The 24,369-nt window shown below is 58.8% G+C and overlaps 1 protein-coding gene across 1 annotated transcript in view; it reads right to left on the bottom strand.

Moving 5' to 3' along the window:
• Window positions 1–8,223: 8,223 nt before the first annotated feature.
• The window catches only part of GALNT9 (polypeptide N-acetylgalactosaminyltransferase 9), a 94,490-nt gene continuing 78,344 nt past the window's right edge, over window positions 8,224–24,369 (bottom strand). Inside the window, exons 7-11 of the mRNA XM_036823794.1 lie at window positions 18,699–18,884; window positions 16,533–16,670; window positions 14,365–14,460; window positions 10,057–10,224; window positions 8,224–9,110 (exon numbers count right to left, since the gene is read on the bottom strand). Coding sequence (XP_036679689.1) covers window positions 8,964–9,110; window positions 10,057–10,224; window positions 14,365–14,460; window positions 16,533–16,670; window positions 18,699–18,884 — 735 coding nt within the window. The 3' untranslated portion in view covers window positions 8,224–8,963. The remainder of the gene's footprint in view (window positions 9,111–10,056; window positions 10,225–14,364; window positions 14,461–16,532; window positions 16,671–18,698; window positions 18,885–24,369) is intronic.

Genomic DNA, 24,369 nt, shown 5'->3' with positions numbered 1-24,369 from the left:
ATCTGTGTCCTGGGCAGCCTGGCGGGCGGGGTCCTGGTGGGGGCCACCTGGGATGTGCCTCTGGACGCCCCCGGCTCCCCTGGGAGTGACGGTGGTTGGCAGGCAGCGCTGTGGTCCCGTTTTAGGCTCCCCTCCAGGCCTCGGGGCTGGCAGGGTTCTCGCGGGCTCCACTCCCCCGTGCCCAAGGCAGCACCATTCTCTACTGTCCAGGAGACCTCTCTTGCGTCTTTGGGGGTCCCAGCTGCACAGGGTGCCAGGAGACCCCGGTCCCTGAGCCTGTGTGTGGCCCTGAGTAACCCCTTTCTCTGCAGGAGGCCCCCGTGCTTTCTCAAAGCTGTTGAAGGAGATTTCTTGGGCTCTGGGGGTCTTTTCTCTGCCGTCTACTCGGAGCCCCAGGACAAACCGCGTCCCTGGCTGCCCTGCCAGCCCGAGAGAGGCAGGGTTGGGACCCTGTGCCTGAGATGTTCCGTGGGCCGGGGCAGTTGATGTCCTCATTTGTAACCCTCTGCCGCCAGACGCAGAAGATGTTTTTCAAAGACAGTTGATCGATTTTCCTCCTGCTCCCACTGTGCCGACATTCATCTTCCTTCACGCGACGCTGCTGGGAGATCCACCGTGCGCTGCGGCCCGAAGCAGCAGCATTTTGAAGCGAAAGGGGGTGTGACGGTCTGGGTCCAGGAAGGGGAGGATGTCCCCTTTCCCAAGCCTCAGGGATGCCCCAGGGTCCCCTCCCAGGCAAACGGCACGGCTTCCGGATGCTGTGACGGGGATGACGGGCAGCGTCCTGGTCACCCAGTCGGTGGGGACCATGGATCAGCCGGGAGCCACACGCTAAAGCCGCTCTGATGGGGATTCTTTTATTTCCTTCTGGAGAGCTTTGGTGACTCCAGAAAATAGCAGCTCTTTGGGCTTAAAATGGCAGGGATCCACCGACCAGCGGGGCTTCCCCCAGGGCCAGTACGCAGTAGGGGCTACTCAGTGCCTGCCAGCTGGCCACCAGCTGTGCTCGGGGCTGCAGGCTCATGAAACCTCAGCCCACATCGCAAGCGAGCTCCAGGCTCTCGTCATGAATAAAGTTCTTTGTACACCTTTGTTGAGAGAGGGCTCATAATTCACCTCTCCAGGGAGGCCCTGGAGAGGCAAGGCTGGGACCCTCTCCCCAGCTATGGGGGCCCTGCCACGGGGCTGGGGGCTCCTGGCACCTTTGCTTCCCCGGCGTTCACAACCCAAGGCTACCCACTCCCAGCCAGTGTGCTCAGAACACCCTCGTTGAATAAGTGAGCGAGTGAATAAATGAATGAATGGCCCAGGCAAGAGGTATTCCCCTCCAGTCACCATTGAAAGGGGGTTTCAGGACAGGCTCTGGGGGGGCGGCAGACGTGTGGCTGGACCGACCACACGATTTGCCCAGCTCCTCGTTCAAATATGATTAGGGACCTCAGGTAAGTATTAAATGCAGCTGGGGTCCTTCTGAGCGGGGAGGGGGGCACTGTGGCGATGCCAGGTGGCACCACGCTGACCCTTAGTGAGTGTGCCTGGGGGTGAGGTCTATCCCCGAGAGAACGCCCGGCAGGCTGAGAGCACAGCGATGGCCCCTCTGTGCTTGTGGTTGGGACAGGGACCCCAGGGACCCCAGGACGAGGTAGGTGCTGGGGGCCCCCTCATCCCATTTCTTCTTCCACGCCAGGCCCTCCCTCGGGGCTGCACGAAGACTATTAATAATAATGACTGTCTTTGGCTGTACTCATGCCAGGAGCTCTGTGTGCTGTGCTTTTCTCCAAACGGTGATGGGCGGTGTTTTATAGAGCTCTTTTATTGCCTGGCGGTCATTTCAGTTTTCCTCTCATGCCATCTATGCGCACACAAGCTCTGTCTCTCCCCCGTGATGTGCTTTCTTCATTGGCCTCAGTATCTGAGCTGCCCTGCTGTGGGCTGAATTGTGTCCCCCCAAAAACATGAAGCCCTAACCCCCAGGGCCTCAGGCTGTGACCTTATCTGGAGATGAAGTCTTTACCAAGGTGATTAAGTTAAAATGAGACCCTTAGGGTGTGGGTTCTGATCCAACAGGACTGATGTCCTTATAAAAGGGGAAATTCGGACACAGACACGCACACAGGGGGAACATCACGTGCAGCAGAGGTGGAGATGGGGTGATGCTTCTAGAAGCCGAGGAGTGTTGCCAGTGGACCGCCAGGACCTGGGGGAGGGGCAGGGATAGACCCCCTTGCACGGCCTCAGGAGGAGCCAGCCCTGCTGGCACCTTGATCTTGGACTTCTGGCTGCAGAGCTGGGAGACATACTTGTCTGTTGCTGAAGGTGCCCATTTCGTGGCGCTTTGTCTGGCGGCCCCAGCAAACTGGTTCTCCTTCCCCAGGGCCTCCTTGTCTCCGAGGCCCTGCTCTGACCATCTCCACTCCTCTCCCCTCGCCTGCCCCAGCCCAGGGCACTTGCCCTCTGGTTGCTGCTGCCCCAGGGCATTTGCACAGGCTGTCCTCTCTGGTCTTTGCTCAAGCGGCACCTTCTCTGTGGGGTTTCCCCTGATGTCTCTTTAAGGATTGCACACCAGCCTCTCCCTCTTCTGTGGTGCTTTATTTTTCTCCTCAGCACTTACCACCATCCAACACGCATTTTGCCTATTGCTTATCATTGTCTGACCTGCTCTGTGAAGGTGAGGCCCAGGTCCACGGCAGGGCGGGTCGTCCGCACCAGGGACATCGCACAGCGTGTGGCAGGTGTTGAATAAACTAATGCATGAAAGAGTAAATTATGGCTCACAGCCGACACGTTTCTTGGCAGAAAATTTCAAAAATACAGATAAGAAAAAGAAGCAAATAAAAAAAATCAAAACCACCATGGATAAGATCTGTTATATGTTTTTTCCTAATCCTCAGAGCAAACTTTGGAGCAGGAATTACTTCTCCTTTTCAGGTTCAGACAGGGAAAGAAATTGACCAAAACCACACAGCAAGTAGAAGCTGCTCCTGGTGTCCCTCCCTAGGACACAGGGCTGCTTCCCAAAGGTCCCACAGACCCTGGAGCTGCCCCTCTGTTTATTTGTTGCCTTTGCTTCCTTCTTAGCTAAATTTTGCTCATGAACAGAGACAAGATGCTTCTCTTGGATTCTCAGAAGACTCTCCATCCCTTGTGTCTGCTGGGTCCCTGGCCAGCCCCTGCCAGGCCTGCATCCCGGCCTAGGAGCCCCTGGGGGCTGTCTCTCCCACCTGCTCCCAGGTGTTGGGGGCTGCCTCTCTCCTGGGGACCCCACTCCCTGGGCCCAATCCCACTGCAGTCTGCTTCCCCCAGGGTCACTCACTCAGACGGCCTGAGCTATAAATGAAGATGCATTGGAGTGATGAACATTTTTATTAGACAAAATTAAATTCTGATATACATTATCTCTCTCAAGAGCAGAGGAAAGGAAAAACAAAAAAACAAAAAAACCCAACCCTGCACGTTCACTGTTTTCCATCAGAAGCACCTGCTTATTAATGGGCTTTCCCAGAAACCCGTTGGGTTACAAATGAACCGTTTTAAACAAACGACATGGATTTTTCTGAATTTGCTACAGAGCCAATTTATAATTGAATTAATGAAAGAAGCGGGCCTGTTATTAAGTTTTATTAAATTCTAGTTGCTTGTATCTTTGCCATTTAAAACACGACTGTTGTTTAAAAAGGAAAAAAAAACACTAGGCAGCCGGGTAGAGTGGAAGAGCAGAGGCTTGGGGTTGAGCAGATCTAAGTGGCCCCCCGGGCCTGCCTTGGGCAAAGCGTGTGTTTGTGCCAGGTCACTTCACTCCCCGGGCCTCCGTTGCCCCATCCGCAAAATGGGCACAGAAGTTCTCAGCGCTACTTGGGGTTATTTCAAGAATTAAGTGGGATTAAAACCTGGCATTTTGAACATATTTCTCCCTCCCTCTCTCCCCTCCTTCCTTCTCCTCCTCCTTCTCGAAAATGGTTGCCAGCTCTTTTCCCAAGCAGGCGGGGGTAGGAAATCGCTGGGCAGGAGATCCCCTTTGTTCTGTGTGTCTATCCTAGTCCTGGTCACGAAACCGAGGAGACTCATCGTCGGGGTCCCGGGGGAGAACACAGCCGCGGTGTGCTGGTCAGACCCTAACCACCGACTCCGTGATGCCCAGTCTGGCCCATTTCCATCTACAAATATTCCCGCCAGGGGTGATTTCCAGCTACCAGCCTGACCTCTGGGAGCGTGGAGTTGAGAACAGGAGCTCGCCACCGTCCTCACCACACGGATACATAAACGCAAATAATCTCAAATAGAGTAAATCACCAGGAAGTGGTGAGTTTTGAGTATTTATTACCTTTGCTTTTAATATAATTGATTGAATTGTAAGTTCATGCAGTTGATTTTTAGTAATAGCTCTGGTTCACGACTGGTGCACAAAATTCCTGAAAATTTCAAAACTGGCTCTTGCCAGCTGGAGTGGCCCAGCTTCAGGTGCTGCTGCGGGTGACAGAGCGAGCCTGATTTCATCATGGGTGCCTCTCAGCCCGGGCCCCGCGAGGGGGAGGGCGTCCTGGGCCCTCTGCAGGGCAGGGGGACCCTGTGGCCCGGCTTCAACCTGTCCGAGTCAGGAATCCGGTCCAGCTGAGCTGAGCTGTGGCCGCCACCTCCGGGCCTGCGCTCAGAGCCACCTCCCGCCTCTGTGGCCCCGCCCGGCAAAGCAGAGAATTCTGTGTCCCACCTTTCTTGTCCTTCAGCTCCAGGTAGAGTCAGCCAAGAGGATATGTTGGAAAATTGGAGGGTGCAGAGAAACCACGGCGTTTCCCTCCGCGTCTCTGGTTTTAGGGCTCTTTCTGGAAGCGCCTTGTCTCGTCCATCCCTCCTCCTGGCTCTAGTTGCACCACCCCCTCCGGGGTCCCTTCAGCCGATGGAAGATGAGTCCCTGGGATGTCTCAGCCCTTCCGTAACTTGTGTGATCAATCCCTGGTATCAAATTCCCTTTGTCTGACAGATGGGATGCGGGCTGGTACAATCGGGGTGGCCTCAGCCATGGGCCAGTGGTTGGAAAACAAGACAAAGAAGAAACATTGTCCCTAAGGTAAGGGAAGTATGAACAGGAGGGCCAAACGGTTTAGGGGGCCGGGATGGCTTCAGTACCGTCCGTGGATGGCGTTAGTGGTTATTCTGAACCCAGGATTACAGAGGCGGGGGGGTCAATGAATGTGCATGTCACCATGAATTAGAAAGCTCTGTGAAGTTGGCCCCAGACAGAGGCACGCCTAGGGTGCAGGCAGGGGTCTCGACCAGCAGGGACGTTCCCACCAGCCGTGGCCAAGTGTCGACCACAAAACTGCAGGGACCGCTCCCAGTGGCACCACCAAGTGGCTGCCCCCCACACAGCAGCATGGAAACCGTGGTCCATCTTCAACTCTCTTTCCAGCTGACGTTTGGGTGGGGACTCTTTGCATGGAGTTACCCCCAGGATTCTCGGGCGGTTCTTCTAGAAAAGGGCAATCCTCACGAGGGATACACCTGCTCATGAGGCAGGTAAGGACTGCAGGGAATAGACATGAGTGCTCCAGGGTCATGTATTAGGACGAAGGCCACTCGGATCCGATAGACAGCTGCCTCCCACTAGGAGACCATGGACGATTCTGGGCCGTCATGGGCTGATTCACTTAGTCCCGCTGCCCGTGGACCCAGCTCAGCACCCCCTGCCTGGTCAACACCTTTGTCCTCACGTGTCCTGGTGCCAGGCAGGACCCTGGCAGAACGAGCAGGGTTTCAAAACACGGGAACTCGCCACCTCCCAAGGGGATGAGAGGTTTGTCAAGACATTGAGAAGCAATTTTCCAGGTGTCAGGCTTTCATGGGATCCTGTGTGAGCTACAAACCAGCCGACTTTGATGGGAGTGTCAATTTGCCTAATGAATTGTAACACAAGTAAGGTTTAGACGTTCGAGCCTGTGATATTTTCTATTTTAAACCACAGGCAATGCACGTTGCATGCTAATGGCCGCTATGTGTCGTAATTTCACTTAAGAAACTTCTGGATTTCTGCAGACCAGTCCTTGGCTAGAGACTGGCTTTCTTTTTTTTTTTTTAATAAGTTTATTTATTTTTGGCTGTGTTGGGTCTTCGTTGCTGCGTGCGGGCTTTCTCTAGTTGCGGCGAGCGGGGGCTACTCTTCATTACGGTGCACGGACTTCTCATTGTCGTGGCTTCTCTTGTTGCAGACCACGGGCTCTAGGCACGCAGGCTTCAGTAGTTGTGGCATGTGGGCTCAGTAGTTGTGGCTCGTGGGCTCTAGAGCGCAGGCTCAGTAGTTGTGGTGCACGGGCTTAGTTGCTCCGCGGCATGTGGGATCTTCCCAGACCAGGGCTCAAACCCGTGTCCCCTGTATTGGCAGGCGGATTCTTAACCACTGCGCCACCAGGGAAGCCCCAAGACTGGCTTTTAAGGCTTCACTCATTGCCAGTTTTTTTTGCCTCCATCATCGTCTTAAATTTGGGGGAAAATCTGGAATAGAGAGAGGGTTTGGGGGATTTGGGTTAGAGCTGATAGAATCCTCTGCTGAGAATGGAGAAATTGGGACACTTCAGAGCTCTCCCAGCAGCAGGAAGCAAGGCATTGGAGGAATGGGGTCAGGATCCCCAAGGAAGGAGAAGCGGAGGAGGGTGCCCAGTGGGCAGGGCACTGGGGGAGGGGCACATGCCACTGGGCTTGGGATGGAGGACAGTGAAGTGTAGATTCATTGCTTCACCCCAGGGCAAGGGGGCCATGGACTCACACGCCCCCTCAGACGCTGAGGGAAGGCCAGAGCCCTCACTCTCCACAGAGACCCAGAGTTCGCTTCTGTAACTGAGCAGGACCCTGTGGGGCCTTCCCGGGACAGACCCCCTGCCCCCGCCATGTCCTCTGCCTGCCTCTTGTCTGCAGAAAAACTTCAGCCTCTTAGGCCTTCCCTAAGTTTCAAAGAATAAATTTAATCAGAGAAATGAGACAATGCAAAAAGAAAGGAAAACAGTCAAGCAAGGCTATAATAGTTTAGCCATTAAACAAAGTCAAGGACCTTTAGTTCCTCCTCAAGGGCTGTAGATACTATGCTGAGCCATGTCCTTGAGCTGTTTTGCAGATACTGAGACCCCCACCAGGTGGGAGAAGTTAACTCTATGCTGACCACAAGCACGTAGACCCCAGACCGGCTGGAACCAGAAAGTTGATGATGTTGACTCCCGATTACCTCACCACCAGCCAATCAGAAGAAGGTCCACAAGGTGATCATGCACCTGGAAACCTCCCTCCCTCACCCTGTCTTTTCCTTTCCCTGAAAGCCCTCAGGGAGTGCGGGTCTTTTGAGCACTAACTACCTGGACTCCTTGCTTGCTCCCTGCAATAAACGCTGCCCTTCCCTTCACCACAAACTCGCGTCAGTAGATCAGCTTTACTGTGTGCAGGCGACTGGACCCAAGTTTGGTTCAGTAACACTTCTTCTGCTTCTTTCATATCTTCCAGGAAAATTTTCATCTCTTCTTTGGGGAAAATTCCCCCACGAGATATAAGATCCCTGGCACCACCAGAAGTGACTTTTCCTCTCCCAGAAAGAGGCACTATGGGATTAATGACTGAGAGGCAGGGAGCAAGAGGGGGGAGCCCGGGAGGTGTGGGGGATGGACTGGCTCCCCGTCTTCTGGAAGGACGGGCTGCCTGGCCACAGCAAAGTGAGAACAGGTAGGGTCTTCAAGCCCCCCAGCTTGAAGCCCTGATGTCTGGAAACCCTGCCAGCCTGCTTTCCAGGTTACTCTATACGAATGGGGAGAAACTTGGAGGTTACTGACGGTGCCCACAATTTCTGTCCCTGGGAGACCACCAAAGGGGCCAGGAGACCCTGTGCATGGGGCGGGGGGAGCTAGGTGGGTTGGCTTTCAGGAGCTTGGCATCCCATCTACTCTTCATTTCCATGGCTGGGTGAGCCAAGCCCTGGGGCCCCTCACCGTTGCACAGCTGAGGCCTTCCACCATTGGGCCGGAGGCAGGAGGAAGCAGCTAGGATTGGGAAGAAGCTAGCTTGGCACTGGACCTGATGGGGGAAAGCGACAGGCAGAACTTTTTGTCCTGCAATTTTAAGTGCAATCATGAGAGGACATCCTGGAGGCCCTGGGACAGCCCTGGTGGGGGTGTGCTGCTTCTCAACTCCAGCCCTGGAGTGTGAAAGCCACTGTGGACAGTACATAAACCGAGGGGTGTGGCCGTGTGCCAATAAAACTTTATTTATAAAAATAGGCGAGGGGCTGCGGGTCATTGTTTGCTGACCCCTGCCTTAGAGCAACACAAGAGGTGCCTGGCCCCGGGTGAGCTGCTAGAACAGGGTCCCTCCCTGGACGGCCGACCAGCTCTGGCTCCTGTGGACGAGACATCAGGTCTGTATGGTTTAATCACTCTTTACTGGACTGAAGCAGTCACATCAGTCTCCTCGTACGAGCGCTGCCGGGGGGTTGTCTTTGAGGCCACTGCAGCTGCTGTCCCCATCCCCCCTCACCAGCCAGGGAAAGCCTTGCTCCGCTCGGTTTAGATGGAGGTGGTCACCGGGGCAGCCCCGCCAAGGGGCGGAGAGGTCAGGAGCTCGGAGTTCACAGGGGGCTATTGCTGCCTGGGGGATGGACGGGAGCTTCAGCACATGCAAGGAGGTGGCCACTGGCGGCTCGACAGGAATACCGTAGAAAAGGCACGTGATTCGGATCTGGAGTTGGCGGTCAGCTGATGCGCTCAGGCAGAGCCGCCAGCTGCGGGGGGTCCACACTCCTGGAGGGGGGGAGGTCCCCATGTCCCCATGTCCCCAGGACCCGCCGGCAGCTGAGGACAGGTCGCCCCCCCCCGAAGTGGTGCGGGCACGGCCAGGGCCCTCTGGGTTCCAGTGGTGGGCTGAGTGGGAGGGGCCCCACGCCTGCCCCAGGTCCTCGGGGTCTGCGCTGGGGCGGGGGCACAGGGTGAGCCTGGGGGTCAGTGCCGCCCTGGCTGGATCCAGTTTCTGATGGTCCACTTCTGCCCCGAGCACCTCTGCACCACCAGCCGGAGCCCAAAGTTGGCATCCTTGGACATCTCCACCTCCAGGCACCGGCCCGTGTCTCTGCTCACGATGGGACCGCCCTGCATGGGAGGGAGACCCAGTCAGCCCGGGGGTCCCATCGCAAGAGCTTCTAAGGAGTGGGGGTGATACCAAGGCCAAGCGGGTCACTGCACGGCCACCTGAGACTCGGGGTCCTGACTCTCCCGGTCCCTCTGTCCCCCATCCCTTGGTCCCTCCTGACCCTCTGTTCCCCTGTCTCTGTCCTCAGTGACCTTCTGTCCCCCAATTCCTCTGTCCTCCCACCCCCGCCCCCATCAGCCATCTCCCTTCTCCTGGAGTCCCAGGAGTGATCAAGACAATGGACGCCAGGGCCCTTGAGACGGGTGTTTCCCCTAGAATGCCTCCCTGACCCCTGGCACGTCTGATTTGCCCATCGGTCACCTCTGCAGGCCCTCTGGTCCCCCAAACATCAAGGGCCCTGGCCCAAACCCATGGACCCCCAGGCTCATGTCCTGTATGTTCTCTATCCTTCCCCAGACAGGTCCTTCCCATGCACTCTGGCCCTCAGCATCCTGGCCCCACACACGGCCTCCTGGGGACCGCTGATCTCGTTGGCTCCACTGAGGCAGTGACAGCTAACCCCTGCAGCCTCTCCTGTGACCGGGAGCCCCCAGACAGGACGTGCACACATCTGTCCCAGGGTCTCCTGCGTGGGAGGGGTTGGGTCGATCTCAACAAATCTCTGGGGAGTCCAGTCTGGTCCACTTGGCCAGCAGCTGGGGCGGGGCTTCCGGGGCAGTCAGAGCCCATCCCTCTGCCAAAGCCCCTCCCCAGGAGGCCAGAAGAGGCCGCCACGGGGCTGTGCGCAGCCCGGCCCTTCCCTGGCTGTGGCTGCAGGCAGGTCCCCTGACATCCGTGAGGGGGTCACGTGGCAGCAGCTGGTCCAGCCCCCGAGCCCGGCAGCCCCCGCTGCCCTCAGCTCCCCACAGGCTGGTCCAGCGCCCGGGGTCCCAGCTGCCCGCTGACCTGGGTGAAGTCCCACAGCCGCTGCGCTGGCCGGGCCACGTCCTCACACTTTCTCAGGGCGGGCGTGCGGCCCCTGCCGTCATCCACCAGGCACTTGGAGTCGGGCAGGAAGGCGGTGGAGCCCAGGGGGCCCAGCTGCAGCAGGCCCTCGGCGCTGTACCGCACCAGCTGGGGAGAGGCGCGGAGCGGGCGCGTGGGCGGGGCTGGCCTCACACGGGGCCGCCCCCCCTCCCCCGCCCCAGGCCCTGGAGGGAGTAGGTGGGGCATGGTGGGTGGGGCCAGCCGGGTCACCGGGCCAGCCTTGCTGGGGAGGGGCCGGGCCCCGAGCAGCCCCCTCGGCCCCAGGGCACCGGGGAGGCCGTGTGCGGGGAGCCCCCGGGGGACGCCTTCCAGCGGCCCCAGCCCCCTTTCTTCCACAAATCCCCCCAGCAGGATGCTCCTGGACTCCTTCCCCCGAGCTCTGCTCGGACCCCTCCCTCCATGGGGCCCAGAGCCTCGGCCTCAGACGAGGAGGACTTCCCACGTGCCCCGGGCCGCCCATCTGCCCTCGAACCGGAGGCCGCCCCAAGTTCACGGTTCCAGGTCACGTCATTTGCCAAACACCATCTAAGTAACACCTGTGCGCTCACGAGACCAGTGCCCTAGATTCCTCCGCTCCCCGGCTGTGTGGCTTTGGGCAAGTCACGTCACCTCTCTGTGCCTCGGTTTCCTCATCTGTGAGCGGGAGATGATGACAGTGCCTGCCTGGCAGGGCCACCGTGAGGAACCCACGGGCGTGTGGAGCGCAGGCTGAGCACAGCAGGTGCCGGTGTCGGCCAAGTGCTTCTCTCCTCTCCTTTTCTCTCCCATAAGAGTGGGTGCACGCGCACACACACACTCTGCTGTGTTTTCCAGTACAATCTGATGGCACAGCACCTCCCCTGCATGTTCGCGCGGCCCTGCGACTCTGACACCCCCGCTTAGCGTGGGGCCCGCGTTCTCTCCCGCGTCCTCCTGGGGGCGGCGTGTGAACATCGCCGGAGTGGTGCCGCCGGACTCGGGGGCTGGGCGTAAACGCGCGTGACACCTCCCACGTCTCCTGGGGCGACCGTCCTCGGCATCACCGCTCCAAGGTGAGGAGGCCCGAGCAGCGGGGGGAGGCCGTGTGGGGAGGGGCCGAGGCCCCGGAGCGGCCCGCCCACGGCGGCTCAGAGGTGGCCTCACCAGCCTGCGGGGTGGCCTGGGCAGTGCCGTGCAGACGGTGGGTCCTGCTGCAGATCTGTGAGCAAAATAAAGACTGTGGTCCTTGCAGGCGGTTCTGTCTGGGGACAGGTGGTCACAGATATGCTCGTGTCCCTTCTCTGTAAACTTTCTGAAGCCACGGAGGTTTGACTATGGGGCCCGCAGCCCCTGAAATGTCCAGCACAAGCTCCAAGCCGGATCCCCTGCCACCTGTAGCTTCAGCCTCGCAGGTAAGGACCTGGCGGAGCTGGGAAGCGGGAGCCTCAGTGTCGGGGAGCCAGCACGGCCTGTGCTCAGGGAGGTCTGTCTCAGACGCCGAGTGGGGCAGTGAGCCGGGCTGGGAAGGGCTTCGGTGACTTTAGGCATCACTGCTGGCTTGTGGGGAGGCCATACTTTTAGAGATGCGTTCTGATACACTCCGAGGAGAAAGGACCTGATGCCTGCAACTTGCTTTAAAATGACTCAGAAAAAAATAAATGATGCAAATACGGCCCGATCTGAACACCACGGCGTCTGGATCAGGGGTGGAAAACGGTGTCTGTGAAGCGCAGGGAACAAGCCTGTGTGCTTCATGGATACCGCTGCACGTTGTTTTCCTTCTTTTCCCTCCATAAACCTTGAAAAAGGTAAAAACTTTTCTTTGGCCGGCAGGCTGCTGTTTGTTGACCCCATGAGTGTGTGGTTAGTCGTCTGAAGACTTTTCTTTTATTTATTTATTTATTTATTTATTTATTTATTTATTTATTTATGGCTGTGTTGGGTCTTCGTTTCTGTGCGAGGGCTTTCTCTAGTTGTGGCAAGCGGGGGCCACTCTTCATCGCGGTGCGCGGGCTTCTCACTGTCGCGGCCTCTCTTGTTGCGGAGCACAGGCTCCGGATGCGCAGGCTCAGTAATTGTGGCTCATGGGCCCAGCTGCTCCATGGCATGTGGGATCTTCCCAGACCAGGGCTCGAACCCGTGTCCCCTGCATTGACAGGCGGATTCTTAACCACTGCGCCACCAGGGAAGCCCCTGAAGACTTTTCTACTTTTCTGGAAGTTTGAAAATGGTCAGAATAAAACCTGGCAAGTTAAAGGAAGGGCCTCCTAACGACCCCCAGGCTATGTTGAGTCCAGCCCAGGAGGGGTCCCATGCCCACACGGAGGTGGACGCGCCTGCCCCGTGTCCCTCTCACTCACACTGGTCAGGCCAGCGCAGCGGACAGAGGACAGGGGGCTGGGCCCCATCGTGAGGGGTCCATGCACTGGTCTGTCTGCTCCCTGAGGACTGTTTACTAACCATCTGTACGTGTGCAGATTTTGGTCCGAGACTGGCTTTCTTTATGTTGTAGGCTGAACTGTTTCCCCCTCAAAAGTCATGTTGAAGTCCTAACCCCCTGGCACCTGTAAATGTGACCTTATTTGGAAATAGGGTCACTGCAGAAGTGCTCGAGGTAAGATGAGGTCATACCGGGTTAGGGCGGCCCTAATCCAACACGACTGGCGTCCTGATAAGGAGAGAAAACAGAGACACAAGGAGAAGGCAGGGTGAAGACGCAGCACAGGCCCGCACAGGCCACGCGATGACGGAGGCAGAGCCTGGAGGGGTGTGGCCACCAGACAAGAACCGTGGGACCACCGGGGCGGGAAGGGAGGCCCTAGAGCCCAGGAGGGATCACAGCCCTGCCCATGCCGTGATTTCAGATTTCTGGTCTCCAGAGCTGAGAGGATAAACACCTGTCATTTAAACCGGTTCCCAGTTGGCCCCAGGACACTAACACAGCCGGGGATCGGGGTTTGGGGATGTAGCTCGTCCCCGTGAACACTTCAGCAGCCTCCACTGAGACCAAACCGACTGAGGTCATTTGCAAAGGAGACACCACCGCGGGCGTGTCCGGCCTGGTGGGCACATGGGTCCATCCGACCTCTCCGTGGGGCGCGGCCCCGTGGGCTGGCCTCCCCGTCCACCTGCGTCCACGTCCACCCCGGTTCCAGCAGCGAGGCCGCTTCTGCCGGCCGCCCCAGGGTCCACTCACGGGGGTGGGTCTCCCCCAGGCGTGGCGCGGGGTCCTTGGAACACCCACCCTCACTCAGCCACGCGATTTGCTGCCCCAGACACCTCCGAAGCTGGCCCCGCGCTGCCTCTCTCCACAGCAGGGCTCGCTGGGAAATGACCACCGTCCACCCAGCCACGTGGAGTCGCAGAGGAGCAGGGTGTGTCCGGCGACGCCCCACAGACGTGGCCTCTCGCCTCAGGTCTGTGCCGGCCAGAGGCTTCCCCTCCTGCAGCTGAGGGCCCAGCAAACTGGACTTCTCCTGGGAGGCCACGTTTGCACCTCGATGGGTGATTCTGCTTCGCTCTCTAAAGGCGAGGCCATGTGCGAGCGGGGGTCCTGTGAAGAGGCGGCAGGGGTGCCAGGGGAGCACCGTCTTCTCCGTCGTCACAGGCTTGGCCCCTCGCGCCCGCGATGGGCCCCCGCGCAGCTGTGTGGATGTGTCAGCACCCGTGGATGTCCCAGAGCGGGGGCAGGTTCAGAGAGCTTCAGGGGGGCCGAGTGTCATTTCGGGGGTTAATTTAAGTAACACCCGCTGAGAAGAAGCCTTGTCGTTGAAAGCAGAAGGCGGATTCCCTGGGATTGGAAACATCAGGCTCCGCGTCGGGGTCCAGCACACCAGCACCGCCAGGAGCTCTGGAAACGTACCTGCCTGGGGTCTGGACACCCGCCTGGGTGTTTTTAAAGCCCTCCAGGTGATTCTGGGCTGGAGCATCGCTTGGTAGGCATTCAGCTGAGAAGAACTGGCAGTTAATGTGATACTTCCTGGGCTACGTCTACACTGTGGCTACCATTTACCCTCATTTTCCACTTCAGTCCACGCAGCAGCCCTGAGAAATAGGTACCATGATCATCCCATCGATGGATAGGGAAACTGAGGCACAGGTGTCAGGTGAGTCGCCCAAAGCAAAGCCATTGCTCTCAATTTACCCAGGGCCTGAGCTCACAGCCTGCACGGCATCAGAATGCCCCGGCAGGCCCGCCTCTGCCCCCCGGGAGCCGCCTCCACCTGTGTCCCGGGCTGTGTCCCTCAGGAACATCACTGCCACCCCTACCTGGGAGGACATCCCGTGGCAGGGGTACAGGATGGCACGGTCATCGTCTTCTGCCCCCTGGTCCAAGCAGTAGCCGCTGGCTTTGCTGTTTCTCACCTACGACCAGAAACCAGAGAGGCCCCATCACAAGGGTCCTAAAGGCAGAGGCCGGCTAGAGGGAGCTTTATCCACCTGTCCCCTGCCCAGGGCCTGCGGTGTCAGGAAGGGGTGGCCCTCCTGGGATAAGAGGAGGGGGAGGGGGAGGGGGAGGGGGGAGGGGGAGGAGGAGAGGACAGTGCTCTGGCCGGCGGGCTGGCTGCAGAGTGACTGGCTGGGCTCCTCGGAAGGGATGACCGTGCCTGGCTCCAGGGGAGACACGGACAGATGTGCCTCCCGTGCGTGCGTGTGTGTGTGTGTGCGTGTGTGTGTGTGCATGTGCGTGCATGTGTGCGCGTGTGTGCGTGCGTGTGTGTGTGTGTGCATGTGCGTGCATGTGTGCGTGCGTGTGTGTGTGTGCATGCGTGTGCGTGCATGTGTAGACCCGGCCACCCTCCCCGGGTGAAACTCGCCACAGAAGCGGTAGCCTTGGGAAACAGCGAGGAGGGCCTGGCTGGCTCCCGGGAACGGCCTCCCCACATTCACGCCTTTTGCCGCGTGACTGCAGCTCTTCCCGTCAACGGGGGTGGGGGGGCTACTCCCACAGCCCCCGAGTCTGGTCTGGCCTGGAGGCTTGCTCAGCCAATAGACGCAACAGAGACGGCTGTGTGCAGCTCTGAGCCTCAGGACACCCGCAGCTCCCACTCTGCCTTGAACCCTGACTCTACCCTGAGAACAAGCCGAGCTGCCTGCTGGGGGTGACAGACATGTCACCTGCGCCCCAGTGCCCTGTTGACAGCCAGCCACCCTCCAGGTGTGTGGGTGAGCCTGTCCCCAGAGACCTGATGTCAGCCTGGCCGAGGTCAGCTCAGCCTGCCCCAGGTCAGGGCTACCTGGATGACCCCTAGACTTGTGAGCAAGCACAGACGCTTACCGCCTGAACCCTCTGTGTTTTAGGGATGTTTGTTTGGCAGCACTAACTAACTGACACAGCACTCCCACCCCAGGAGGTAGCACAGGTTTGAACCTTGTCAGCTGGCAGAGTTCCTAATGTTACAGCTTCTGTGGGTGGGTGACGCGTGAGTTTGACTCATCGTGGTCAGGAGCAGGCAGGGCAGCCTGGGAGAGGCTGGGAGGACAGTGGTCTCCTGCCCACACCGCTGACACATCCGTGGTGCTCCCTGTCACGTGGGAAACCTCTGTGGCCAGAGGAGTGGGAATCTGGCTTGGGGGTGGACCAGGAGCTCCAGGAACGGACAGGCCCTCTGGGATTATCCCCCGCCCCCTGGTGTCACTTCTGCTTGGCCCACTTAAGTTCACGCATTCCTTCGCCTCGGGGAGCCTGGGTCCCCATGGAGGAGCTGAGGCCTGGGGTAGGGGGAGGCCCGTCCCCCAGCACAGACCAGGACGAGTGGGCAGGAACGCGGTGCCCTCCCCTGGCTTTAAGGAGAGGTGTGCGTGACCGTGCACTTGGGGGCCGGTGCAGACAGGTGGGTCTTCCCACAGCTGGTGCCTGTACTGGTGTGAGTCTGTGTGTCCTTCTGTCGTGCACTCATATGCAGGTATCGTGGCACACAAACACGGCTGTGTGTGTGAATGCATCCATGTGCAGGCCTCTGCGCATATGTACTCACGTGTTCACGTGTCATTTTGTCTCAGTAACAAGTATTTGTACCGTGCAGGACAGGCAGCTTGGGTGGGGTCTGCATACACTGGTGAAGATGTACAGGTAGCTTTTTGTGTGTCTGTGAGCAAAACTGTGTGCAAATGTACACTTCTGTGTCTGTGTGCACTTACACACATATGCATGTTTGCACGGATCAATGCATGTGCATGAGGGCATGTATAAACACGTGTGTAACACAGATACGTATACACACACGTGTCTCTGAATCTACTTTGTGTACCTCGGTATGCAGGCACGAGTGTGTGTCCCTGCGGCCCTTACACTGGTGTGTGCCACGTGCGCGTGAGTGTGCCCGTGTGCTCTGCTGGCTGCTGTCCGTGAACGTGCGCCCGGGGACAGGCCAGGACGCCGGGAGGCGGGGCGCGGGTGCGGGGCGCCGGGTGCAACCATCGCTCGGAGGCGGTACCTCTCCGTACGTGAGCGTGTCGTTGTAGGTCCTCATCTCCGGGTACACGTTGTCCAGGTACCACTTGAAGCTGTGGCACTTCAGCCTCTGGCGCAGGGCCAGCCGCTCGGACACGTCCCCGAAGTCCACGCCGGGGTTCTGCGAAGCCGGAAGCGAGGCAGGACGGGCGCTGCGGTGTGCAGAGCCCACACCAGCCAGGCCTCTGCCCGGGGGTGGGGGGGAGCCCCAGGACCTGCAGGGCCCCCATCCCAGGAGCGTGCCCGCCCTCAGGGCTTCCCGGCCCCGAGCCTCGTCTGGGGGCCTTCTGCCCTCCCAGGCCCCTGGAAGGTCCAGGGCAGCGGGGCCGGTGGGAAAGGCCTGGCATCTCCGGCCTGTTTGCAGCAGGCGCAGCTGGAGAGCGGCCGGCCTGGACAGACGGCCACCGGCAGTGTGTGTGGGCCAGGCTCGTAACACCCTGAGCCCTCCGAGGGAAAGACCTGACCTCAGCCAGCTCCCGGGAGGTGACTTCAAACATCCTGAGTATTGTTTACGGGGGCCAGGCCAGGTCGTCTGTGCCACAGGATGATCTACGGGGGTCGCTGCAGGGGCTGGAGACCAAGGCCGGCCACGTGGAGGTCAGCCACGTGCACGTGAGCCCCCGTAAATTCTGGGTGCTGAGGCTCGGCTGAGCTTCCCGGCTTGGTGACACGCTGTACGTATTGTCACACGTTGCAGCTGGGAGAATTAGGTGCAATTTCTGTGACTCCCTGGGAGTCATATCCTTTCATTCTAATAAACCACAGCCCCCATGTAACAGCTGTTCTGAGTTCTGAGTCCTTGTAGCCAAACACTGAACCTGAGGGTGGTCCTGGGGGCCCTGACACTCTGTGACAGGTTGGGGACGTGGGTGGGTTTGAGAAAGCCCCCTCCCCAAGCCCAGGTCCCTGAGGCTCTGATAGCAGCTAAGGAAGGACCGTGGGCCTGGTGTGAAGGGCAGACTCTGGGCTGGACGTGGGAGCAAGTGGCCTTGGCAGCCCTCCACCTACAAGGCGGCATCAGCCAGACACGGGGCCATGAATCCGACTCGGGTCAGGAGGCTGCGGTGAAGATGTTTAAAATACCAGGACGTTTTGCACATAATGAAGATAATGTTTAACTTTTCTGTTATATATACGAAGCTCTATCTGCTGACAGCTAGAAATCCATGCACGCGTGTGCCTGAGTGTGTGTGTATCCTAATAAAAGATCAAGCTCCTTCTGTGGGTGGATGTAAAAAAACAGCTGTTTCCAGGATGTCTACCCCAGAGACTCGAACCCTCCCGTGTCCAGGGGAGCAGCGAGTGCGTGAGGCTGGCCCTGCAGCCAGTGGGGGTGAGCGGGGCGGGCAGCCTGTCCTCAGCGCTCACACGCACACGCACGTACATGCATGCACGCAGGGCACACACGCGTGTACGCCCAAGCCCCCTTCTCCGGGCTGCCCCGCCCCCAGGCGCTGGTTGGGACCCTCTGGCTCACACCCAGATCCTGCTTCCCACCGGCCACAGGCAGACCCCTCGTACAGACCCCTCCTGCCCCCGCTCCCTGCAGGGCAGGCAGATCTGGCTGCAGACACCACGCGTGGGAGAAGCCGCCATCCCCACAGCAGGCGGGCCCTGAGAGCCTCGTGACAGGGTCCTGCGGAGGACCGAGTTACATTCCGGCTCTGCCTCTTTTCAGCCGCGCACCCTCGTGTGCCTCGGTTTCCCAATCCGCCGTGTGGAAGTGACGGGGTCATCATTACGGTCATCGTATCACTGTGGCCTCGTGCAGAACTGACTGGGGGAGGCTTCTGCGTGGCGAGGGGTAGGCTATGTGTCCTAGGAGGGGCTGTGGTCACCCTGGGGCAGCTCTCAGCGCAGCAGCGACTGCGACCCCGCAGTGCCACGTCTGCAGCCGCTCAGGGGCTCACACCGTGGAGGGAAGGAGCTCTCGTGGCGGGAGGGAGGCGTGCCGACCAGCGTCACAGCTGCTGGAAACGGGCTCTGCTTGGTGAAGGTCATGACGTTCCTGAGACTCATCCTGGCTGAGCTGTCCAGGAGGCCCCCCCCTCGCGTGGCCGGGCTGCGCCTTGGAGGACCCCCGAGGCTGTCCCCGGGGGGCAGCCCCCGCCCCCAGCCCTCCCCCTCCCCACGCGGTCCGCCAGCTTACGCTCATGGGGATGTTCCAGGCCATGTACACGTGGGACTTGAAGCCGTCCATCCACACCTCAGCCGCCCGCAGGGCGTTGCGCTTCGCGTAGTAGTCAATGTCGTTGTTGTAGGGCTTCTTGGTACGCTCGATGTGGGCCACGCGGGAGCAGGGCAGAACCTCCATGCTGCCGCCGCACTGCCACACCTGTGGGGACCCGGGCCCGGATGGCAGCCCCCGGGGCCAAGGGCACCATCCTCCCTCCCCGCATCCCCTGCTCGCCATCCCCGGGACAGGCCTTCCAGAGGGCAAGGAGGCCTGGCCGCCTGGGCCGCTCCAGCGGAAGACGCCAAAGAGGAGCCGCGGCCTTGGGTTAAGCCCACCAAAGCCTGGGGCAAGGCTGCCTCCCCGTCTGGGTTGCCCACCGAATTTCATTTCTCTTGCACGTTCCACAATCTAAACAATGGAGGGATTTTTCCTGACATCCTGACAATTCATTACTATCCCTTTCCTATGGTCCCCGCCCCCACTCAGTGTTTGCTCTGGGCCCAGAGCCTGGCCTGAGAGGGGTTACTTCCCACCAGCAGCTGTCCTCTCCCCCAGCTGGAAGAACCGACCTACAATCTAATTTTAAAAGAGCAGCTTGCGGGACTTCCCTGGTGGTGCAGTGGATAAGAATCCACCTGCCAATGCAGGGGACACAGGTTCGAGCCCTGGTCCGGGAAGATCCCACATGCCGTGGAGCAACTAAGCCCGTGCGCCACAACTACTGAGCCTGCGCTCTAGACCCCACGAGCCACAACTACTGAGCCTGAGATCTAGAGTCTGCACGCCACAACTACTGAAGCCCGTGCGCCTAGAGCCCATGCTCTTCAACAAGAGAAGCCACCGCAATGAGAAGCCTGCACACCGCAATGAAGAGTAGCCCCCATTCACTGCAACTAGAGAAGAAAGCCCGTGTGCAGCAATGAAGACCCAATGCAGCCAAAAATAAAATAAATAAATTTATATTTAAAAAAACAGCAGCTTGCTATGCAAACAGTGCTTCAAGCACCCCAGACACAGTCTCGGTCTAAAGGAAAAGTCTAAACAAACAGCTGTTTCCTCTGCAAATAAGGCTCCCCAAAGTCCGTAACTGCTAGAACCCTCACTTGTAATAGAAATGTTATCTTGCGTCAGGATCTCCTTTCATGCCTGCTTGTTTCTGCACTGCTTCACCTAACAAAACAGCCTTACTAGGCATGGGTTGTGTTAGTCTGTTCTATTCTACCCCATCCTATGCGATCCTACCTGTGCCACGGGGCGCCCAGATATTTGGTTCACACAGCTCTGGGTGTGTCCAGGAGCATGTTTCCAGGTGAGCTGAACACAAGTTGGTGGGCTAAGTAAAGCAGATTGCCCTCCTCAGTATGGGTGGGCCCCAACCAATCAGTTGAAGGCCTGAACAGAACGAAAAGGCTGAGGGAGAGACAATTCACTCTCTTTGCCTGACGGTCATCGAGCTGGGACACTGGTCTTCTCCTGCCTTCAGACTTGGTCTGGAACCACACCTTCGGCTCTCCTGGGCCTCTAGCTTACCAACTGCAGGTCTTGGGCTTCTGAGCCTCTGTAACTGTGTGGGCCAATTCCTTATCATCTCTGGGAACCCAGACTAATGTCCTACCCTGTCCTATCCCACCCCGTCCCATCCCACTGAAAAAATGCTGGTGCAACCCACCAGGTTGACTTCACCATGAACAACTCAGTCTGATCAACTTGGCCCAAGCGTTCTTCGGTCAGATTCTTACCCCTAAGCCTCTTCTAATTCAGACATTTTGGAGGTGCCAGGCATGTGCTAAGCACCTTACTCGCCTCATCTCACTCAACCCACCACGACCCAGGAAGCACGGGTACCACAGGCAATGTTCTCCTCACTGTACAGAAGAAGATACCGAGGGTCAGAGAGGTTAAGCCAGTCACACAAGCTCACGGGACCTGACCAGGCCTGACTGATCCCGCAGCCTCTTAATGTCAATGCTGTGCTGCCCACACCTCCCACACACAGACACTGTCTTCTGGAAACTGTTGTCTTTTATAGTTGAAATATAACATCAGTTCACAAACATTTGTCCATGCAGCCACAGTTGAAAGTTGTCGTTTCTTTTTTTTTTTTTAATAATTTTTATTGAAATATAGTTGATTTAAATGTTGTGGGTTTTTTTCTTTTTTTTTTGGCTGCTTTGGGTCTTTGTTGCTGCACGCAGGCTTTTCTCTAGTTGCGGCGAGGGGGGCTACTCTTTGTTGTGGTGTGTGGTCTTCTCATTGCCGTGGCTTCTCTTGTTGCGGAGCACGGGCTCTAGGCCCACGGGCCTCAGTAGTTGTGGCTCGCAGGCTTAGTTGCTCCGCGGTGTATGGGATCTTCCCGGACCAGGGATCAAACCAGTGCCCCCTGCATTAGCAGGCGGATTCTTAACCACTGCACCACCAGGGAAGTCTGAAAGTTGTCATTTCTTATCGCAGAGAGGATGGGCCTTAATTCACTTCCCTATTGCCCCAGTTATTAGACGTTTAGATTTTCCTCCTGTAGTTTCTTCACTATTAAAATCAAGGCTGTACTCCATATTAGAAACACTTTCTTGGGCTAAACCGTCACCGTAAGTTGGCAGGCACGGGTACTTTAAGCTAAAGTCTTGCTGACAAGTACAGCTGGGTGTTTCTCAGTCTTGGGCATGGATTTCACTCCGTGGGTCCCTCTGGCCTCTTGTCTAGCCTTCTTCAGCCTAAACGTTCTCCCTTACGCCCAGTTTAAGTGGTGCCAGCTTCATCAAGGCCCACTCCTCCCAGATAGCGACTGCACAGAGTGGCCTTGATGCCTCGGGGCTCCAGCCTGAATTTCCAGAACCCACTGTGGGGCCCATGAGGAGAGGGGCTTGAGAAGCGGGGCTGGCTTCACGGGAGGCATGGAAGGCAGAGCCTGCTAGAGCTCGCAGCAACTAGAGGCCGCCCTCGTTTCCTGGGGCCGCGTAACGAGGACCACAGACCAGGTGTAAACAACAGACACGTTCTCTCACAGCCCTTGAGGCCCCGCCTCCTCCGAGGCTCCAGGGGAGGGTCCCACCTCCCTCTCCCAGCTTCTGGTGGCCCCAGGTGCCCTTGGCTTGTGGCCCCATCCCTCCCGTCACGCGGCCTCCCCCGCTGTGGGTCTGTGTCTCAGGTTCCCCTCTCCTCTCTCGCGTAAGGACAACGGCCATCAGATTTAGGGCCCACCCTAATTCCAGGAGGATCTCATCTTGAGACCCCTCACAGCTTCCAGGCAGAGGTCTCTGGGGCTGCCATTCACCCACCACAGACGCCAAGCCCCCGTCTCGGGGAAGAGGACGGCCCAGCCCTGCCTGCTCCCTCGGTCCCACTCTCTGCCGCCGGAAAGCAGAGGAAGAAGGCAGGAGAATCTCGCAGCGGGTAACGGGCGGCCCCTCCTGACACCACCCACGGCTGGGATAAGAAATCACCTGAGCGCGGGAGGGAGGCTGCCCGCTCCTCGTGGCTCACTGAGCACGTGCCCAGCGCGCTCTCCCCCCGCCCGGCTCAGGGCCACCCGGGACCGCCGCTTGGCCCCCTGCAGGCTCAGCAGGCAGCACCCACGGCCTCCGCCCGATGGTGAGAACCGCGCATGCTCCGTATCAGAGACGCGGCGGATGTTTACGCCCGGGTCCCGAGCGGCAGACGCGGGCTTGCTTCCACGTGGCTTTGCTTCCACGTGGCTGGAGGTGGGGCCGCAGGGGGAGGGCTGAGGGCCCTGCCCAACTCCCACCACTTCGGCTCACACGTCTCCGTCAAACCGCGGCGCGTGGCCCAGCTGCCCAGGAGGCTGGGAGCGCAGGTGGACACCTGGTGAGCCGGCAACCTTCCAGGAGGCCAAACACTGAAACAAGCAGAGGAAGCTCTGCAGACCCGCAGGGCAGGCGCCTGGTGCCCCTGCCCATCCTCTGGGGCCACCGGCACCGCACGTTTCCTGAGGGGCCTCCCTGCCGTCCATGCCTGCCTGGCCTCCACCCGGGGCCGGGGCTCTGTCCAGCCGTCCAGCCCCCTGAACCTCCCAGGACTCGCCACCCCTCGCCCCTGCCCGTCTCAGAGCCCACCCCACACCCTGCCCAGGGCCTCTGTGCTGGCTGTTCCCTCTGGCGGGGACGCCCTCCCCGACCTCTGCCTGCCCAGCTGCCTCTCCACCTTCAACTCTGCTCGGATGCCACCTCCTCTGCGACTCCCTCCTTACCACCCATTTACAGCGCAGCCTCTCAAGCCTCACTCCCCGGCCAGCCCTGTCTACCCCTGTGGCTTTCGTGTCCTTCTAATGTGTGACACCATTTACCTGCTGATTCCACGTTGTCTGTCTGCCCCACTAAAATGTAAGCCTCGGTCAGTGGGGTTTTCCACTGCTGCATTCCCAGCTGACAAAGCTGGACCAGGAAGTAGCAGTGGGATGAAGATAAACCCCAACAAGGCCACGCGGGGGCGGCGGGGGATTAACCTCGTCCTCGTTGCAGATGAAAATAAGAACTGAGGCTCAGAGACGTTAAGAAACACATCCAGGGTCACACAGCTGGTTCGTGGTGGGACAGGGATTCAGAACCCTTGCACGAAGACCCTGAAGTTGCTGCTTCACCCACAGCTGTGAAAGGTGTCACGGGGACGATTCACACGATCTAAGTGTTCCTGTCACACCCACCCTGTGTCTCAACCACTAATTATCTCAATCGACTTCGTTAATTGCCACCCAAACAGAAACATCAAACAGGAGGCAGAGGACCAGGTGTCAGGCCTGCAGGCAGCTGCTTGGAGGGAGGACGAAGGGCACAGGGGTGCAGGGGGGAGCCCACCCCACCCAGAGGGACCCCCGCCCCTCAGCCGGCAGATCTCCTCAGCTCCTGGAGCCTTGGTGCTGGTTTCTGAGGCTGGGATTCCAGAGCAGCAGCCTTTATACATCAGCCCTTCTCCTTAAAAAGTCCGGAAATAATGGTCCATCAGCAGGAATGCCAGTGAAGGTTTATTTACCCTTCAGCCACCCTGGCAATGCGAGCCCGACAGGTGCCCCAATAGGAGCCGAGGGGCTGGGACCAGGACCCGGTGATGGGGGGCCGCGTGTGGCCTGGGGATGGCAGAGTGGGCGACAGGGCCTGAGTGCCTTCCCTCGAATCGACGCTCTTAGGACGTCCATCGTGAATCAAGCTGCCATTTCTCATGGTTTCTTCCCCATCTTCTTCCTGCACCACAATGGTCAACACGACATTTCTGGAGAGCCCTGCTACTAAAAAGCCGGTGCTTCCTGAAACCTGAGCGGAGAAGGAGAACGGTCCCGGCCGCTTGGCGGGGGAGGCCACGTGTCTGTGCATCATCTGTATGGAGACGCTTCTCCGGACTCTTGAGTTCATTCCCTTGGCCGCGCAGCCCAGGAGCGTGGCACGCGGCCCCTCGCCGGCCCCGCCTCTCCGTGAGCCTTCCCGTGAGGCCCGAGGGACGCGGAGGGGGACTGCCACGCTGCCAGGGCAGGAGCTCCCCAGTCTGCTCTGCGGTGGCATCTCCTGGTGGAGGTTAAAATCCTCACCCCTGTTGACCGCATCAGAACTGATGGTCTGATGGTCGGGTCCCTGGGGCCCGAATCTGCACTCGGGGTGGGGCGTGCTGTCCCGGGGCCTCCTGGGGAGGCGGAAGGAGC

Source organism: Balaenoptera musculus, chromosome 14 (assembly GCF_009873245.2).
Source record: "Balaenoptera musculus isolate JJ_BM4_2016_0621 chromosome 14, mBalMus1.pri.v3, whole genome shotgun sequence".
Lineage (NCBI taxonomy): Eukaryota > Metazoa > Chordata > Mammalia > Artiodactyla > Balaenopteridae > Balaenoptera > Balaenoptera musculus.
The sequence above is the reverse complement of the archived record's forward strand: the minus strand, read 5'-3'. Positions and strand labels throughout refer to the sequence as shown.